At 42.6% G+C, this 20,658-nt stretch overlaps 1 protein-coding gene across 5 annotated transcripts in view; it reads left to right on the plus strand.

Annotated features, from left to right (window-relative positions):
- The first annotated feature begins 923 nt into the window (after positions 1–923).
- The window catches only part of BCLAF3 (BCLAF1 and THRAP3 family member 3), a 51,422-nt gene continuing 31,687 nt past the window's right edge, over positions 924–20,658 (plus strand). For 3 of the 5 annotated variants that reach the window (XM_090062569.1, XM_090062530.1, XM_090062561.1), the window contains exons 1-7: positions 929–1,141; positions 12,206–12,276; positions 13,993–14,568; positions 14,923–15,582; positions 17,771–17,949; positions 18,719–18,833; positions 19,086–19,149. In XM_090062569.1, coding sequence (XP_089918695.1) covers positions 12,236–12,276; positions 13,993–14,568; positions 14,923–15,582; positions 17,771–17,949; positions 18,719–18,833; positions 19,086–19,149 — 1,635 coding nt within the window. In that variant the 5' untranslated portion in view covers positions 929–1,141; positions 12,206–12,235. Of the gene's footprint in view, positions 1,142–1,580; positions 2,042–12,205; positions 12,277–13,992; positions 14,569–14,922; positions 15,583–17,770; positions 17,950–18,718; positions 18,834–19,085; positions 19,150–20,658 lie in introns of all 5 variants that reach the window. The other 2 variants (XM_090062551.1, XM_090062540.1) reach the window with 2 other exon arrangements.

Here is a 20,658-nt window from a genome sequence, read left to right on the forward strand (position 1 = left end):
TGATTAATCGAGTCTGCTGGAGAACGCAAATTGATAGGTGCTGGCAGCCTTCCACGTCACATGGATCAGCGTCCCCGCACTGAAAAAATGGTGGTGGCACGGTTCGAAATAAAACATGTTGGATGAGGTTTAGTTCTGAGCACCCTGCCGCCATTTGTTCAGCATGGGGACGCTGATACATGTGACACACGGGGACTTTAAAGCAGCAGTCCTTGCTAAGCGCTGGGCACTGCGTCCCAGAGCGTCTTGGGTTTTTACATACACCCTATCAATGAGCTGCCTCAAGAGTGCCTGTCAGTTTGTGTCCTGAAGTTGCAAAAGAAGAATGTTCCTATGTAGTTCGTTTCAGCCAGGGGCAGGCAATTATTTTGGGCAGAGGGTTATTTACTGAGTTTGGCAAACCATCGAGGGCCACGTAACAGGCAGCCCAGGGCAGATTAATATTAATTTTCTAAAATGTTTAAGGGCCCCACGGGCTGGATAGAATGGCTTGGCGGGCCACATCTTGCCCACCCCTGCTCTACTCAAAGCTACCACATCTACCCAAAGGACTTTGTCTGGTACACTGGGAGTCCTTTTACTACCACTGATCATAACGGGGTTGACATGCTCATACAAACACGATCATTGTCCTACGCCCAGCAACAGTCTCCCCTCCCAACCCCTTTCTGCCGACGCCGCCATTCCAAAGCAGCCCCCGGGGGCGGCAGGCGTGACTCCTGCGTGGCGTCACATCAAACTCGACGCCCGGCCCCACCCCGCCGCCGCGCCAACGGCTCCCGGACAGCAGTTAACGGCCGCAGCCCGGAGGCATCAGAGACACACGTGCAGCGCCCCGCCCCCCACACAGTTGCTGGGCGGGGCCGGGCTGCTGCCCCCACCCCCAAGGAGGGGACGTAGCAACGGCGGCGGCGCGTGCTCTTTCCCCTCATTCCCTTCCGGGGCACGCGGCCGCGCCCCCTCGGTCCCGCAGCCGGCGGAGCGGCCCCGCCTGCGCAGCAGTGCGGGGGTGAGTGCGCACGGGGCCGGGGACCGGGAGCGCTCCGTGCGCATGCGCTGGCTGCGGGAGCAGCGCCCGCCAGGCGTGGAGGGGCCTGGCAGCGCCTTTGTCCCCGGGGCCTCGGAGCCGCCCGCCGGGCAGGTAACGCCCGGCCTGGGGCGCGGCTCGCCCAGGCCCGCGTGTCAGGCACCCGGGCGCGGAGGGGGGTGCTTGTTGGGCCCCAGGGTGGGGGAAGGAGAAGGGAGAAAGAAGGAGGGGAGAGGCCGGGAGAAAAGAAGGGCGCGGGCCGTGGAGGGCTTGCTCATGGGCCGCGGGCGGGGAAGCAGCTGGGAGGGCAAGTGAGCCGCACAGTTGCGAGGAGCCCGGTGACTGTCAAGTGTTTGAGAGGGTAAAGGACAGCCGGTGCTTTCGTTTCCCTTTTGGTTTCAAATTCTCCCTTCTGTCGCTGGGCATCTCTGCAACTGCTGCCGCATCCCCTTGTCGTGGCCACAGCTGCTTCCAGCTACATGAATCCCCCCCCTCCCCCACCGGTATTTTTGCTACTGCTGTCACTTGTGCCATCAAATCTGTTTTTGTTTAGGCCCCTTCTACTTTTGTGCGTCCAGAGGGAGAACCGGGCAGAATCTGAGCTGCTCAGTCATGCGGAGGCCAGGCAGCAACCAGCATTCCCTCTAAGCTGCGCACGTGCGTGTGGAAAAGAAAATCATGTCATGCAATAACTTTTTAATGCCGTGCACGCAGTGGTATACCGACAGGAGGGGGCAGTCGGGGGCCCTGGGCACTGGCTTGGGGGGAAGATCAGTGTCATAGCAAGGGGGCGCTGACACTCCCCCTGCTGCCACCGGTTTGTGACCAGCCACCCCACCCCAACCTGGCCACAGGCTGCTGCAGGAGCGGGAAGGGGCGGGCACACTGAGATGCCCACATACTTCCAGCCAGGATTGCTCACGGATCGCTAAATCTTTGAGGGTACATTGGCGGCAACTTGGGACGTTACAGATCGAAACCACATTTTCTCTCTTGGGAGTGTATCTCAGCATGGTGGGTTTTATGGTATGGGGAGTTTTATGGTATGGCTGGGGAGCATGGGTTAAATCATTGGCTGTGTTCATATACAACAATGCTGTAAGTTCATTTTGTTCGTTTGTTCTTACCTATTTTGAAGCTATTAAATGTTCTGAACAGAGGAGGGTTTTTTGGTTCTTTGTCAGTTTGTGACTGCTAGAAACAGAACTGGTATCTTAGTCACAGGGTGGTTTGTTGGGTACAGAACCCTGCAGCCATGTGTTTTTTCTAATGGGTGTGACCTTTCATTTGTCCATGATGTTAACCTGCACTTTCCGTAAGTGTAGAAAAAGGCTTGGAAAATTTCCAGAGCACTGGGTTCCCCCCAACTATATTTTTGGGAGAAAACAGTGTCTTATCTACCTTACAAGAGACTTAGGTAGACTTTGTAAGGTAATATAAGGAGATTGCACATCCCTGAAAGCTGACCAGTTGACAATGGCAAACATTTTTATTCAGACAGACTAGAACTGTCACAATGATCACCAGCTAAATTATGTATAGCTTAGTTAGCGGGACATGCAATCTTTATCAGCCAAGTCCTCAAAGTTCTCAAGAAAAAACATCTGTGAGGCCCCAAGATGTTTTCTTGGAGAACAATCTAAGTTGTTTCTTGTAATATCTCTCAACAAGAAGAAGAATAAAAATCTTTTCAGGTCATCTTTATAAATTATAAAGAAGGGAGGGAGGACCAATCTCCTCTGTATTTAATCCTTTCTAGGTAGCCTAGGGCAGTGATTCTCAACCTTTTTTGTACCAGAATCCATTTGTAAATATTTATGGCCAGTCCCGACCCAGTGCCCCTCACTCCTGAAAGGCTGCCCTCTGCCCCCAGGTCCCAGTACCCAGTGTATGGGGCAGGGGGGCCCCCCCAAGAAGCCCATTGCAAGCTGGAGCTCTGTAAGCCTGGAAGGGAAAAGCTTGGAGGTTTTGCCTTGTGTTTTTAACAGAACATTTATGATCTTTTTACTGAATATTTTACCAGCCTCCAAACCTTTTAGGTCAGGGGTTGTCAACTGGGGGTACATGTACCCCCGGGTGTAATTAGAAAGGTCTTCAGGTGTACGCGGGGGCAGTCGGGTGAGGACAGCGCACCCTGGGGCATGGTGTTACCGTCTCCCCAGCGCATTCTTCTCTTACCTGAGGAAGGGGGAGGGGTGTGCTAGGTGCTCCCAGCCGCACATGACACACTGCAACGTCTCCCTGACCTCCACCCAAAGCTCGCTCTCCTGATTGGCTGCCTGTGACAGTCTCAATGGCGGGTCGGGGGGATAAGTGCGTTTCTATGCCCACTCCCGGGAGCAGGGTTGTGGGGGTGAGTAGCACCAGGGGTGTTGCACGCAGTGGCAGCCACTGCCCTGCGCTATTTTCTCACAGCTGGTTTCATGTGTGACTCTGTGGGCTGCCTATTGGTAGCAGCAGCCGCCACATGCAGGCATCCTCTGCCCCTGCTCCATGTCTGGCTGCTGACACCAGAAGGGGCGCACTTGCTAAAAAAGGTTGAAGCCCTGTGTTTTAGGTTGTACCAAGATGCAAGTCTTGCTGTGGATCTGTGATGACTGACCTTTGACTGAGGATACTGTTTGGAGTTTCCCTGACTGAGGCCGCTTGCTCCAGGACCTTGGTTGTCATGGGTGACTTCAATTACCTGGACATCTTGTGGGAAGATCACTTAGCAAAATCCGAGTGGTCGCAAAGCTTTCTCTTGTGCGTGGAGGACCTCTACCTGACTCAAGAAGTCTATGGGCCAACAAGAGGCAAAGCGGTGCTCGACCTGGTACTGGCTACGGGGGACGACCTAATCGGCGACCTAGTGATCGATGGGAAGCTGGGTGACAGCGACCACGAGCTAATCGCCTTCACCATCTGCTGTAAAGCTGGCAAGGCAGTCAGCAACACAGAAGTCCTTGACTTCAGAAAAGCCGACTTTGACAACCTCAAGAGGCTTGTCGGTCAGGCCCTGGGGGACCATGACCCCAGGGAGATGGGAGTTCAAGAAGAGTGGTTGCTTCTCAAGGAAGCGATCCTTAATGCACAAGCTAAAGCTATTTCAACGCGGAGGAAAGGCAGCAAGAAGGCACAGCAGCCCTCCTGGCTCTCCAGGGACCTAGCGGACCTCCTGCGGCTAAAAAGGAAAGTCTGCAAAGGATGGAGGACGGGATTCACCTCCAAGGAGGATTATTCTGCGCTGGTCCGGTCCTGCAGGGAGCAAACCAGGAAAGCCAAGGCTGCAACTGAACTCCAACTAGCTTCAAGCATCAAGGACAACAAAAAGTCCTTTTTCAGATATGTGGGAAGCCGGAGGAAAAACAAGGGCAGCGTTGGACCCCTGCTAAACCAGATGGGGCAACTGACAACTGATGCCCAGGAAAAAGCCAACCTATTAAATAGGTACTTTGCGTCAGTCTTTCATCAGTCCTATGGGACGCCCATGCCTGCTATGGGAACACCTTGAGAAGCTGGATACCTTCAGGTCAGTCGGCCCTGACAATCTGCACCCCAGGTTACTCGAACAGCTGGCGAGCGTCATAGCCCAGCCACTGGCACGGACGGATCTTTGAAAACTCCTGGCGCTCTGGTGTAGTGCCCAAAGACTGGAAGAAGGCCAATCTTCAAGAAAGGGAGGAGAGTGGATCCGGCTAACTACAAGCCCATTAGCCTGACTTCTATCCTGGGGAAGATCTTAGAAAAGTTTATTAAGGAGGCCATCCTTGAGGGACTGGCCCAGGCTAACATTCTAAGGGATAGCTAGCATGGGTTTGTTGTGGGTAGGTCTTGTTTGACCAATCTCATTTCCTTCTATGACCAGGTGACCTATCACCTGGACAAGGGAGAAGAGATTGATGTCATATATCTTGACTTCAAAAAAGCTTTTGATCTGGTATCCCACGATCACCTCTTGGCCAAACTGGCCAGTTGTGGCCTTGGCTCCACCACGATCCGCTGGCTGGGAAACTGGCTCCGTGATCGGACCCAGAGGGTTGTAATCGATGGCAGTCACTCATCGCGGTGCTCTGTGACCAGTGGGGCCCCTCAAGGCTCTGTCCTGGGACCCATCCTGTTCAACATCTTCATTAAAGATGTGGACACTGGAGTCAGGAGTGGACTGGCCAAGTTCGCCGATGACACCAACCTTTGGGGCAAAGCATCCACGCCAGAAGATAGGCGGGTGATCCAGGCTGACCTGGACAAGCTCAGCAAATGGGCAGACGAGAACCTGATGGTGTTTAACACCGAAAAATGCAAGGTTCTCCACCTTGGGAGGAAAAACCTGCAGCATCCTTACAGGCTCGGCAGTGCTACGTTGGTTAGCACTACAGAAGAAAGAGACTTGGGGGGTCATCGTTGACCACAAAATGAACATGAGCCTCCAATGCGATGCTGCGGCTAATAAAGCGACCAAAATGCTGGCTTGCATCCATAGATGGTTCTCAAGCAAATCCCGGGACGTCATTCTCCCCTTGTACTCAGCCTTGGTGAGGCCGCAGCTGGAGTACTGCCTCCAGTTTTGGGCTCCACAATTCAAAAAGGATGTGGAGAAGCTTGAGAGAGTCCAGAGGAGAGCCACGCGTGTGATCAGAGGTCAGGAAAACAGATCTTACGATGACAGGCTGAGAGCCATGGGACTCTTTAGCCTGGAAAAGCACAGGCTCAGGGGTGATCTGATGGCCACCTATAAGTTTATCAGGGGTGACCACCAGGATCTGGGGGAACATTTGTTCACCAGAGCGCCCCAAGGGATGACGAGGTCGAACGGTCACAAACTCCTGCAAGACCGTTTCAGGCTGGACATAAGGAAGAATTTCTTTACTGCCTGAGCCCCCAAGGTCTGGAACAGTCTGCCAGCGGAGGTGGTTCAAGCACCTACATTGAACACCTTCAGGAGTAAATTGGATGCTTATCTTGCTGGGATCCTATGAGCCCAGCTGACTTCCTGCCCTTTGGGCAGGGGGCTGGACTCGATGATCTCCTGAGGTCCCTTCCAGCCCTGATGTCTATGAAACAGATGTCAATGGGGAGAGGTGGATTCCCTATCTCTAGATGTAAATACTTCCATCAGATATATATTGCTTTTTTCAAGCTGAAGACAAGGTGGAGTGGCACCTTATTGACTAACTGAATCAAAGATGTATAAACTTTCAGCACAGCTCACTTTGTCAGATGCCCTGAAAGGACATACGGGGAGCTGGCTATCAGATAGTGATTTGACTATAATAGGCGGGGACTGGGAGAGGGAAAAGAAAGTACTGAGAGAGGCCAAGAGGGTTTAGGAGAAAAAGCAGTAAACCAGTAGGGTTATGGGTGTCACACAAGAATCCAGGAATGGGGTGGGAATGTGTAGTCCCTGTTTAGACCATCCTTAACACAGTCCAGTCTGTGCATTTTTTTGCTTTGAAGTTTTCTATTCAAGTCTGTTTTAAAAAAACCTGTTGTTCATGAACAGCTATTCTGAGGTCAGCAATGGAATGTTCAGGGAGGTTCAAGTGTTTTGCCATGGGGTCATATGTATTTCTAGACTTATTGTGAGTTTTGCGCCCATTCATTGTTTCACTTTGGGATTGCCCCATCAGTCCAATATAGACATCAGAGGAGCACTGTAAGCAGGTAATGACTTATGACATTGGAAGAGGAGCAGATGAATGAATCCAAGATGTTATAGAATCCATGTTAATTGGTCCATAATGATGTGGTCTGTATTCATGAAGGGGATCCACACAAGTGACATCTGGATCTGTTGCAAGGTTTGGTGCCTCAATGAAAATAGGAGTTAGGTACTTTGTTGCTGGAAAGATACTCTTTGAGGTCGGTGGATGTCTGTAAGCCAGAATAGGTTTGTCCCCGTGGCCATCTTGAGATGGTGGCTTATTTTTCAGGAGGGATTGGAAGTCATTTAATGATGTGTCCAAGGTATTCAAACTGGGGTTGGTATTGGAGTAGGTCTGAGTTTGGCCCAGTTGATTTGGGTGGCCTCAGTTTTGGGATTGTATTGGAAGTGTAGGAATCCCTGCTCCAGATTTTAAGATGTGTATCGAAGTTGGTGGATCAGAGCAGATACAGATGTAATGTGGAACGGGTGCATCAAATGTAGCCTGTGAGCTGGGTCTGGGTTGTGGAGCCCTGGGATCCGTCCTCTCCAACTTAGGCTGACCCTGTGTACCGGATGTGATGTGCAGAGCCAGTCTCATATGCAGGCTGGATCCGGGGGGGTGTGCTGCATGCAGTGCCTGCCGGACTAGCCATGCACATTGGCAGAGCCAGGTAACGGTTGCTAGCCTGGATTGGGACCGTACTAGCACTTTGGCTGGTCCAGTGAGGGAGCCACATGCAGCCTGACCCTGTCTATTGCATGCAATGCCTGTGATGCTGTCCAGCCCACGTGCCACATACAGACAGCACAGGGCCTGGAGTGGGGCTAGTGTGTGCTGTCTGTAGTGCTCTGGTCTGGTTCAACCACTTGTATTGCACGTGGCACAGTGGGCTGCCATGGTGTCTGCATTACATACAGCACCGGCCATTAGTGCTGGCTCTGGGGTGTGGTTCCAATCGGACGCAAGAACTGTCCTAGTGACCCTTTTGGTTGTGTGAGGCTGGATGAGTTTGACACTCCTGATGTAGAACTTGCCTCTAGACTAGTGGCTTTTAACCTTTTTTCATTTGCAGACCCCTAAAAAAAAAATTGAATAGAGGCATGGACCCCTTTCACTTGTAAGTGTGGGTATTCACATACTTTTGAATTATCACAGTCATTTCTCGTGAACCCCTTAAACACAGTGTGCAGATCCCCAGAGGTCTGTGGACTGCAGGTTGAAAACCACTGCTCTAGTTATTGGTGTACTGAGGATGAGAGCTACTGCAGTCGGGTAGCTGTAGTGGTCATTTAGTTTCTGATAGTGTGGTGGTGATACGACCATAGCAGGCTTTCACTATGATGAATATGCTGTATGGAATATTTCACAGTCAATTCAATGAAGGGGTGAAATTTATAGTCCTGGTGAAATTTCTCTTAAGAAATTGCTTTCCATGCATCTATACAATGAAGGTACTGATGTAGCTTTGGGGTTCCCAAACTGTGGTATGTGTACCCCTGGGGGTACTGCAAGACATCTCTTGGGGGGTACATGGGAGAATTCTGTAATGGTGGATTGAATGTTTATAATAATAATAATTGGCATTTAAGGGGTTAAATATAAAAACATATGCTTGTGGGGGTACGTGGACAGCTATTATATCTGGAAGGGTTGTGTCATAAGAAAAAGTTTGGGAACGTCTGCCTTAAGGTATATTAGGGGGATGAGAAGGCGGCAGCTGCAGAGGAAACAGACTTAAGGCCTTCAGAAATATTTCAACGTGTTGGAAATCATGTATGTGCCCGTGGTAGTGAAGTTCGTAAGTATAAGGGATCCCCAGATCTGAAGTGCTGTAGTTGGATGTGAGCATGAAGTAGGAGAATGTGATGGAAACCGAAGTAGTGTCCTCACCAGTAGTAATGTTCTTTATGGCTTGTAATCTGTCCTCATGGGTGATGTTGGTATACAGCGATATGACATCCATGGTAGCTAATAGGTGATTGGTGAAAGCTTGCCAGTGGAGCCTCATTTCTTTAGGAAATCTGTGATATCTTTCCAGTTGCTGCCAGCTCCAGTGGCATATGAGAATAGGGTAGAGCCAATGTAGCAAGAAATTCCCTCTGTGATGGTGCCGGTGCCAGTGCCTGAGACAGTGGAATGCTCTGGGTTGCCAGTTCTGTGGATCTTGGATAGTAAATACAGGTTCTGTCTTGATTTCCCAGGAGATGGAAGCCGTAATTGTTTCCAGACGTATCATAGTGTCTTTTAAAAGATTGTCATTCCTCTTGGTATTGTGCTGTAGAGTCCTTGGTCAGGAGTTTATAAAACTCTACTTGGGGAAGTTCTCTGTCCGCTTTCTTCCTGTATGTATGCTGGCTTGTCCATGAGAGTTGTGGCACTCCCTTGTCAGCCTGTTTTTATCAGGGTTGTTTTTAAGGCTGACTGTAGCCCTTCTCGGTAGGAATAATCAGGTAAGATTTAAGGGCTTGATGCATACAGGTCAGGCTAAAAGATTTTAAGGGCTTAAATTCTGTGACTTGTACATAATTCCAGCTAATATCTTTGCAGTTTCTGCTGTATTAAACATAAGAATTAAAGACTTAAATTGTAGCACGAATTCATCACTGTTTTTTCAGTGTTTTTTCTAATGCAAAAAGAGTTTCAACTCTTGTCAAACAAATTATATAGTTGTTATATATTTTTATATTTTTGGACACCATGATCAACTTTTTAAATTGAATTGGAGAGAGAAGAGAAGAGGAATATCAGAAAAAAGACAAGGGGGGACTTTTCCTCAGGCCTAAAAGTATATCTCTCTATCACTGTGTAATTAAAAGTATATTGGTGTTTATCCGACTGGAGTCAGCAACAAGGAGACAAATGAATTAATATTCAAGAAAGATATAAGCACTGTCAACTTTTTAAGATCTATGCATTGTCTAACTATTTGGCTCAAATAGTCCTTATACAGACAGGCTTGCTACTTGGTGTCCATTCACAGAAATCAGTTAGGTGGATTGGGAGTAAGATGTCCATTTGTTTTTGCCTCTCTATATCCTTTCCATTGTGTCTCCTGAATCTTACTGTTAGGAGATCAGGTTGCTTGACTTTTGGATATTTTTTTAAAGGTTGTATTGAAGTATATGAGCAGTTTCTTTCCGCAAGGCAAAAGGAGTTCCTGCACTCTTAAACATTTAGCAATAACCCAAGGCAAAATTTAGGATGTGCTGTCACATATTTCCCACACTTACAAAATTGCTGATCTGGATGGAAAGACTTTTTAGGGCCTGACTAAGCCTTTTTCAGTTTCCAGTTTGATAGTCTTACCATGCTCTGCGTGGTGACTTGGGAACATAAAATTTTGCGTACTTTCTGGTTGGTCAGGGTAGGTGATGAGGAGAAACCCTTGGAAAGATTGTTGGATTGAGATTTTCTATGAAAGAAGAGGTCAATTAATGAAACAAGATATTGCTTGTTTTCTACTTTCTTGTTGTTCAGCTTTCTAAAGATTTTCTTTTCCATTGGCCCAAATGAGAAATCACTTAAGGCTGCATCACTGAAGTTGGTTGGACTTTGTAGAATAAGGTAGTATTCAGTGCGAGTGAAAGTGTTGCAGATTTTCAAAGCCACAAAATCTTCAAATACAAACATATATCTTACATAAAAGTCTGTAGTCTTAGTTGCATGACTCACATGCACATGCCTAGAAGTAAAGAATCAAACCAAGCCTTAACTTTACATTTGTACCTGTTTTTAGACAGTTTGCCTACAAGTATATATTGCTGTTTCTGCTTCAATTTATAGAGCCCTCACCAGCTTCCATCCCCACCCCCTCCTGTTTTAGGCTGCAGTTTTTACAGCTTCGCTTCATGCCATGTGGAAGAACTCATCAAAAGGCTAACATTTCTTTATGTATTTTTTACAAGTCACATTTGTATACTACAGAGGCACTCAAACTTTTTTGGGTATTACACCTAAAAATAAATACCCTTCCTAAATTGGTTATTCTGCTGTGTACCCTGATGATTCCATGTTATGGCTAATAAAAAACACTTTATCACTGCAACCACAATGTAACCTCCTCAGAAGCATACGATTAAGAGGTATTGTCAAGCTGTTCTTTGTAGTCTCTTTTTTCCCCCCTGTTGGTTTCCCTGCTCATTCCCATCATGAAATTCATTGTGGATCCCAGTTTGAGAAGTTCTGGTATACCATAAAATAAAGTTCTAGTACAGTTTTTTTTTTTTTTTTTTTTTTTTTTGTGTTGCTAGTTGGTACATAGATTATGATCCAGTTAAACAACTAAGAAATACTGATTTTCATAAACATACATGCACTGTCTATTTCTAGGCTTTTGTAAGGTTCCTTGTTACTGTAATAGCGGAGTGCCTGTAGTGCTGGTTTGCCTTAGAGCTATTCTGTATATCCCACTGCTGAGTTGCAATATATTGGAAATAATCTAATGTTTTTGGGCCCATGCAAAAGATAGCAACATTCTGATTGATTAGGTAGAAATAAGCGAGTAATAATGTAGTTATTGATTATTGAGTTTTGTAGAAAGAGTCAAGTTCTATAGTAGAGTGGGCACATCTACATGTGCTTTTTTTTTATGCGCCATAGGCTATTTTACTATGGATTAAAGCGTCTCGTAAAAAGAAGTGTCATTATGCTAATGTGTAGTAAAATAGTCTCCTGCTCATTAAGCATCACTAAAAAAGCATGCACATCGGATACTGTCCATTTGCACAGCCTAATGCGCATTAATTTAGTACCTTACATTGGAGATACTTAATTAAGTGCATATTAATGCACGTGTAGATGCATCTGCTGATTTAATAAAGGGGGAAACATCTTTTTATAGCTTATCATCTGTATGTTTGTTTACATATCTGCATGTATTGGGACACAAAAACCAAAGTACAGAAATTCCAAAAAGTTTTGGTAATGTATTTGTCCCTGTTTGAGAAATTGTAACATCTTCAACTGTACTGTGTAACATTGTTTCAGACCTGACATAGTTAAGTCTCCTTTAAGAAAATAAACTATGTTTTAATGCAGATTTCCTTAGCACCTGCTAAAAAGAAGTTCGGTATATATTGATAATTGATTCTTGCCATATTTTCCTTCTTTGTAAATTCAATTTCATTCACAAGTCAAATGCTTCTCCTTTTATTTATCATTTTTGGCATTTGGTATGTAACTCTGATTTGGAATAATTCAGTTTTTCAGTTACAGGTTAGTTGTTTTATCAGCATTTGGATGAAAGCAACTGCTAATGTCACCAAATTGTCAGATGAAAATTGGCTGTTTATGCAATTAATTAAATAAAAGCGACACTAATTTAAAGAAAAATGTTTTTCTTCATAATGCTGCTTGAAAAACATCACTTTTCCCATGAAAATTGAAAAATATATATTTAAAAGTAGACTGTATCTATTTTTATGTACAGGTTGTATAATATTTTTAAGTGTCTTCCTGATGACTGGGTTGTTTTAGAAACAGTTATCACCTGCTATATTGAAGCTCTAACTAGCCAATTCACATTTTTTGTATTTTTTGGTTTTTTTAACAGCTTTAAGAAACTGGCGTAATTTGCAAAAAGATGGTTAGGTCTAGATCAAGATCACCAAGGTGGAAACAGAGGTAACTTTTTAACTTTACTATGTTTGCAAATGTTTGCTCATGTAAAGATATGTTATAAAACATAAGAATTCACAAAAGAGTTCCGAAATTTCTGGGACAAGAGAAAGAAAGAGGAAATTATAGCTAAAAAATAAATTTCAAGCGGGATGGTTTACAAACCCAGTAATTTTGTAATGTATAATATATTTTTTCTGAAGTAAGGTGGTTCCATAAATAGCTCTTTTTTTGCATAATATCTGGCCTAAATGAAAGGTGGAGGTAAATTTTGATTTCCACTAAGAGTGCCTTCAAGAGTAATGTGTAGATTGGATGGCACCAGTTTAAGTTGGGGGCATTTCAGAATTCTATTTCCACTTTCTTTCTCTTACATGATTAACAAATCATCACTGATGCACTGGATCATCACAGTTTGTTTGGTAGGTTATACTAGCGTTTAAAAATTCATTTACTTGCTTAATGGTTTGAGATTTCCCTGATGAGGAGTGGGCTGAAGCACATGCCACAGTTTCAGCTGTTGTGACCCATTATGGTTATGCAGATACTTTCCAAAATGGGTTTTCTGTCCTGAGTCTGAAGTCAGGGTTCAGGAATTCATCTGCTAATTGACAATAAATTATGACCTTGCTCAGTGAATAGTCATTGAGAGAAGGATTTCTTTGAATCTGTTTGTATTTATTCAAGTGTTTTATCAAAGTTTTCAAGCCTATCAGGTTTGCAGTGAATAGCTGGTAACTAATTAGTTTAAATGCAAACTGCTTTCCTTTGGGCTTGCTTCCTGGTCTTCTGGTTCTCATATGTGATTAAGTAGGATGAGCAAAATCTTACGCCTCTTTGAAACCCTCAGTCTTTAAGGTGTTGCCCTGCCCTGCCCTGACTTCTGCCTGGCTTCAGACTGATATAGTTACTCTCTGATTCTTTTGAGAGACTTTTTTTTAAATGGCCTTTAACCAGTTAATCTCTGGCAGCTCTGGACAGCTCTACATTAACCTTTTTGGGACATTTTATGAAAGATTGATTCCAAACTTAATTCCAGTGTGCTCACTTCACATGTTACTTTTTACATAAGGTATTACATAATGCATTTATTTCAATGGCTAAGTGCCATTTTATTTTGTCACGGGATGCACAGTATTTGAATGTTCAGTTGTGTGAATTTATATTTCTGGTGCAGTACTTTTATTCAATTTCACAATAGAGGATCAGGAAAATAATATTCACAAGAATAATATTATTGATCTGCTTGGCTCTTGTGACACCAGCAAACACCTCACAGTAACATTAACCTTGCGAAGTGTATTTCCCCAGCATGGTCCATTACCTTATGAGATTTGGTTTGGGGACTGGTCTCCCACCCCTGACTGAATTGCATCTCTCAGAGCACAGCGTGGTCTCCTCTGAGTGTCTGGGGATCTAATGGGAGAGGTAGAAGACATTATATGAACGTCTGAAATAAAGAATCTACCCAAGTAAATGTGTTTTTTCTCCCCTTCTGTAGGTTTTCAGAGTTTATTCAAATTTGCCTTTTTCCATGACCTTTCTGAATGATGTGATCTGTGGGAATTGTAACTTTTAATATTAGCTTGTGTATAAATTTTGACCTGTATGGTTGCATTAAAACCATATGTGTTGCTTCTGTACAGAATATATTCTTACTTGAATGTATATATACAATTTTATTATAATGCTTAAAATAGGATAATCTTTTTTTGCCTTTAGGTCCTTATCGCCAGCGTTTAGAAGTCCAGAACACCATAGGCAACGGCATGCTCATATTAATTACAACTGTGAATATAAGGGCTTTAGGAGGGACCTGAAGAAATCTATGCCTTGGAGAGCAGAAGATGGAAAATATGGACAAAGCAATTCTAGATTTGCACCTAATGGGAATAACCACCACAGGATTTATGAACATAGGTCACCTTCACCAAGTCTAAAAAGAATTCCTTTAGAAGATGCATATAGTCATAAACCCTATAGAACACATTCATCAGAAAGGAGTGAAAGCAACAGGAGATACCAGTTACCACCCAAATACTCAGAAACACTATACAAAGAACATGATCGACCTTTTTACTCGCACAAAATTGAAGAAAGATATATGCCTGAGCACTACAGAGTCACTGGAAATGAAAAAGGAATGAAACCTTTTTATAGACCATTAGGGGATTCTTGTAAATTTGAAAGAAAATGGTATGAAGATGACTTGAGGCACCAGAGGCTACATGAAGACAAGTATGGTCAGTCACCTAGAAGAGTTTCTGAAGAATTTACAAGGAGCTCTTTACAGAAGAGGTATAGGAATACAATAATTAAACCTGGGTAATGTGGCATAAGGCCTCAAGTGAAAGTCTGTTTTCGTTGTAGTTGAAGATTTCTACCTTGAAAGGCATATGCCAGTTTGTAGTTTAGTTGTGGGTGACTGGTGGTAATGGAGTATGTATCTTTTAAGTAAATCATATTACTGGCTAAGGTATAAAAGGATAATTTCCCTCTTAAGAGCCCCTGCACTTCTGTATGTTGGCTGGAGGGATTATGGGTTAACTTCCCACACAGTCCGCATATAAGGCCGTGCTGTCCAACATTCTTCACATATAAGTTCTCAGTTTCTTCTCTAGTGCAAGTGTAAATTGCTTTATGTCAACACAGGTATCCTGAGGATCGGGATTACAGAGAATATGGGCACACGTCTAAAAGGGCTAAAGAAATGGAGAGGTATGACGGTGGAGAAATAAGAAATCCCAAGTGGAAGGAAGATCGTTCTTTTCCACTCTACCAAGAAAAGGAGGAACAAAGAACCCTTGGTCCCCAAGTTCATCGGCCTGCTGAAAGGGAGTACACAGAAGGTTCTGTTATGAAGACAGCATATGAATATAGTCACAAACGTCATAGACAGCCAGATGGGGAAAAATCATTTTCAGATGATAGAGCTCAGAAGTATGTAAAGCAGGAAGACCAAAAATATAATTCTTCTAAGGGTGCTCGGGATAGCAAAGAGCTAGATTATTTTAGTGGTGGAAGAGTGAGACAGACTGAAGAGGGGCATATTGAAGTACCCATTAAATATAGCTCAAAGAAAGGCTGCAATGCATGTGCTAACTCTTACAAAAGTGATGTTGATCTGAGACCCTTTAACAAACAGAAGGAAAGAGTAAGGAAAGAAGGGGATTTCAGGAAAAAAGTAGATTCTTCCAATAGCCAGCATGATACACATCATACAGTTTCAGATACGAAAATGTCAGAGGTCAACTCTAGGAGGGAGCGGCTCACAATCAAAGTGGATATGAAGAAGATGGTGAACAAACCCAGGTATTGTTTTTTCCTTCTTGTTCATTCTTCTTCTGTTTTACAGTTTGAGTATTGGAGAAATTAATTTTGTTTTAAAGGTGACAGTGCTACAGTTAGGTGTTGAGGTTTTTTGAAATGCAAACATAGTGACTTGTCAGTACTGGGAAGTTAGTCTATTCCAATAAAAATATAGCACTGTATAATTATACAGGTGTGGCAGAAAGTGGAAAAAGTAGATAAGCCTGGCAGAAATACCCATTTAACAGGTTTCCCTAAGTTTGTTCTTTCTCAGAGTTGCACTTGTGAGGAAATAGGTTTGTACATTCCTTTGGAAGGGCAATTTAGGGTGGGTTTCTTTGTTAACTTCAATGGGAGCTACTGCCTAACTTCTTTTGACTTGGAAAATCTATGAAACCTTGTATATTTTGAGAGTCAAAATTCAATAAAGCTCTTTCACAATATTATATATTCATGTGTTGTACCAATTACTTCTGAGACGGTACATGATCATGGATAGATTGTATTTTTTTGAAGTTCTGAAGAAGCTGAAAATTGAAGTAATTGACAATGCATGAAAACATAGAATTATGATCAGCTACTGTGTCAAAGGGTTAGAAAATTGTAGTTATGGTATTTTTTTCTTTTTAAAAATAAGTTAGAACTGATCATAGAACTTACAAACTATACAGTACCAGGTAAGATGGAAGAAAAGATTATATGAAAAAAAGAAATGAATATTAGTTGGAGGAGACGCATGGTTATGGTTTGGATCGGAGGAGACTTTGGGGTCATCAAGTTTCTAGCTATTGCAATTACCATATTATCTAGTCCCTTCACTAAAACCGATCCTGCTCTGTCTTAAAAAATAACTTTAAGTTTTTCTTGCACCAAAAGCAGACAGTTTCTTACTAACTTGTGACAAATAATTAGTTTATTCATGAAAATTAGTCTTGCAGTATTTCTCTCTTCCTTAATGGTTTCTTTTACATATTATTCTCTTTTACATATTATTCTCTTTGAAATCTGTAATAAACCAGAAAGTTGTGAAGACTGGAAAGAACACTATTTACTGATGAGAACCAGCATGAGAAACTGAGAGGGAGTAGGGAGTTTTGGAGGCACTGACTGTGGTACTTGGATTGCTGGTTGCACATCTCCTGAGTTGCAGTACAGTAATGAGTCTGAGACTGGGCATCTTAATCATTTTGTTCTTCTCCTGTTAGAGACATGCACAGTGGAAATGGAAATATTTTACAGACTGAAGAAATCACAGAATAGATTGTTAGTTTTTCATATTAGGGAGGCTATATTTTGTATCTGTAGAAATTAGTTTTCTTTTTGGATGAAAACTTAAATTTGACAGAAGTTGGTGACTTAGGCTTAATTCATTTCCTGTTCATCAGTGGCAAATAGGTAGGTTTTTCAAGATCTCAGCAACAGCTACAGCTACATAAATGTGCCCTCTGTTTCAGACTGTGTTTTTGCAAAGGGAGAATAATAAAAACCTTATTCAAAATTAGCTGTGTATGCAGAATACTTAAATATATCATTCATTTTCTGTTTCTCTGAGTGACTAAATCTTTCATTATACTGGGAATTAGAAGAAAATTAATTTAGAGGTAATATCTTTTAAAGTAGCCTTTAAAAGGGAATGCAGTGGGTCTATTTATAATTATTAAAATTTATTGGTAAAGATCTACCAAATATTTATTTTTCCCTTGTATATCAAATAAGCTGATCATTCTGGAAAAAACCCCAAAGCTCTTCACTGCAGTGGTCCATCAGAAGACTTGAAATGCTAGACCATTGTTTGAGTGTATGGGGATATAGCCAGCTACCACCCAGAATCACTCCTTAAAGTCTATAGTTATGGCAGTTTCTAGATACCTGTTTTGCTGTGTATGTATTTTATTTTATTTATGTGTTCATTACATACTTTTAAAATCTATAAAGTGTGATCTGTACATCAGAAACTCATTAAAATAAGACTTGTAAAAATGTTGTCTTAAGATAAACACAGCCTGTCTGCTACTCTCTTCCTGGCCACCCATATTCCTTGGGTGGAGTTTCATTTAAAATATGTAAGGATTTTCTGTTATTTCATTCCATCTTTCCAATTATGACCCTGTTTTTTGATTTTCTTTGATTCTAATATTCCATCTTTTTTAGAATACTTGACTGTTTTGTTCGCTTTGCAAATTTATTTTAGGGCTGCTTCTAGTCATACCACAGAGAGGCAGATGTCACATGACCTGGTTGCAGTTGGCAGAAAAAATGAAAATTTTCATCCAGTCTTTGAGCACATGGAATCTGTGCCACAGAATGTTGAAAATAACCCATCAAGAGAATTTACTCAGGAAATAATTATGATAATCCATCAAGTTAAAGGTAATGATATTTACTATTTTGACACAAGCAAGAAACATGATGAATGAAACATGTTGGGATTCAGCAAAATACCGCTGCTTTGCTCAGTATGAATCATGCAAGACAAATGAAACATCATGAGTCATGTCAGTAGTGTAGAGTGACTGAAAAGTCAGGCAGGTGGACAGAAGGTGCCTGATTGGCATTGTCCTGAAGAGCCAAAACTTGGGCCTCAATCCTGTGAAATGATCTAGGTGAGCAACACTTCTAAATTGTGTAGAATTCTGTTGATCTCATTGAGATACTACATGGATCAGTTTGAAGCTTTGGGGTCTATTCGTTGTCCTGGAGAGTTTGGTATTTCTTATACCATATCTGTTGAGACCAAAAGGAAGAGATCTGCTATGGTATTGAGTCAAAGTTCAGTATAACCAATGTGTATTTACTACTTTCAGTTTTCACATCTGTTTTATTGTTGGCTGCCTTAAAGTGCATGTGAAAACCAATAGGAACTAGTATTTAAAGTCTTACTGATAAAGCTACTAAATCCTTACATTTCTTGAGCTTAATTTAGAAAAAAAATTAAATGTGATTTAAATACTGAAGTTCTAATATGGTGTTAACTGTGTTCTTTCATCTGTGTAAGTTGAGTTTCAAGTAGAAATTATTTTAACTTGATCTCATGTCACATGGTTTCTTACATTTGATCTTTTAGTAGTAGTACTTGCAGTTGTGCAGTTGCAGTGTTAAGGATAAAGTGAACACATTTAAATTTAATATTTCTCTACAGCAAATTATTTCACATCCTGTGACCTAACATTGCATGAACGCTTCTCCAAAATTCAAGATAAACCAGTTGCAAATCTAAATGAAGTCAAAATGCATTCAGATCCAGAAATACACAGGTAATCAGTACATTTCTTTCTAGTTTATATTGAACAAAGTCGCTAGAAGCTTTGTTATATGTGCAGTTTAATGAGCTTGAAAAGCAGATAAGCAGAATTTTTAACCACTTAATAGAACTGTAAATTTTATAGCATGCAACTCTGTAATTGTGGGAAGCATTACCATGTTGGCTATGGTTGTTAGAAGGGAAAAATCAGTTAATTCTTCAACTTCAGTATATTCATTGTTATCACGTTTACTTATTATGCCAGGAGAATTGACATGTCTTTGGCAGAACTTCAGAATAAACGAGCTGTGCCATGTGAATCTGGACAGGTATGTTATTGTTTTGCTTGGAAAAATAGTTAAACTGATGTACATGTAAGTAATAACCTGTTGTTCTTTTTTATGATAAAATTCTGACTCAGCCCTAAAAATCCCATCTGTTTACAGATTTTGAAACCACAATTGATTTTACTCTCCTTTAAAAAATATTGTTTGCATTAATTCAGACAAATTTAGAACTGAATTTTGAGCCAGGTATAATAAACCTCCCTGTTTTCTTGCTGAACAGGCAAGTACTTTTCACTAGTTGAAGTATTTCAGTGGCCATGTTATGACTTGGACCCAGATCCATTTTAAAGCACATGCTGTGTGGATCTGACTTTCCTTATGGAGGTCATGAAAGTCTTTATCCTTCCCCTAAACTGAATAACAGCATTTTTTTAGATAATGCTAATGCAGTGACACATAAGGTGCTTAAATGCTTGGGAAAAGGCTATCAGCTTAGCCAAGAATTTTTTGACAAATACTTTTATTGGACAGTCCCCCCATCAAAACCAGAACTTTTCACTTTGATGGAACTTCAATTTGGCGAGGCTTTGAAGGACTGGGATGGAATTTTGGTTCAAGATTGGAGAAGGAGAAACTATCCCAGCTTACTCTGATGTAGAAGAAAGGTTTTGTCTAACTGCTTTTCCAAATTTGGAGGAGGGACCTGACTATGAGATGCGTCCATTCCAGATGAATACTATAACTACCAAATTGGAGGCTACTTTAGGTCTTTTTCTCTCCTTTTGGAGTTTTATATTTTGATATTGATTAGAACAAGGACTTAAACCTGGGGGGGTCTCTTTAGACATGTGTTTTTTAGCATTACCTGCACTACAAAAATAGAGCACTATGAAGGGTGTTCAGATGCAACGGGTTTGTCTACATGAGATGCTAAATGTGCAGTAGACTAATTCTACTGTGCATTAGTGCAGCAAGCAAAAAACATGCTAATGTGCAGTAGAATTGGTATGCTGCACATTAGCATCATAAAAAAACGTGCTGGCGCTACTATACAGTAGCGCTGATTATGATGCATTAAGTCAGTACCTGTTATAGGTACTAAACTTAATGCGCTATAATTATGGTTCATTAATGAAAGTTTAGCTGTGTTGCCCTCAGTCCACCATTTTGTGTGCTATAGAGTTAACAGAGAGGCAAGTTCTCTAGTCAGAGTGGTAAGGGGTTGCTCTTCTGCTGCTCTTCCCCCCTCCACCTCAAGGGAGGAAAGCCTGTCAATAAGCCTGATCACTGAGAGCCTGCCCTCTCCCCCACCAGGGAAAGATAACTATTGGGCAATCTGTCAGTACTTGAGTGGGTAGTATTGGCCTCTGACAACACCACTGCCTGCTGCAGTGATGACAGTACCACTGGTCCATGCTGCCATGGAAAGCAAAGCTGCGCTGCCCGGGTCCTCCTTCCTTTCCTCCTGCCTTGGAGGGGTTGGGCATGTGGGAGATGGACCTAGAGACCACCTGTAGCACTCATTGTATGTAATGACTGAACAGATACATG

This window comes from Crocodylus siamensis, chromosome 1, assembly GCF_052110815.1.
Source record: "Crocodylus siamensis isolate JL-2025a chromosome 1, ASM5211081v1, whole genome shotgun sequence".
NCBI lineage: Eukaryota > Metazoa > Chordata > Crocodylia > Crocodylidae > Crocodylus > Crocodylus siamensis.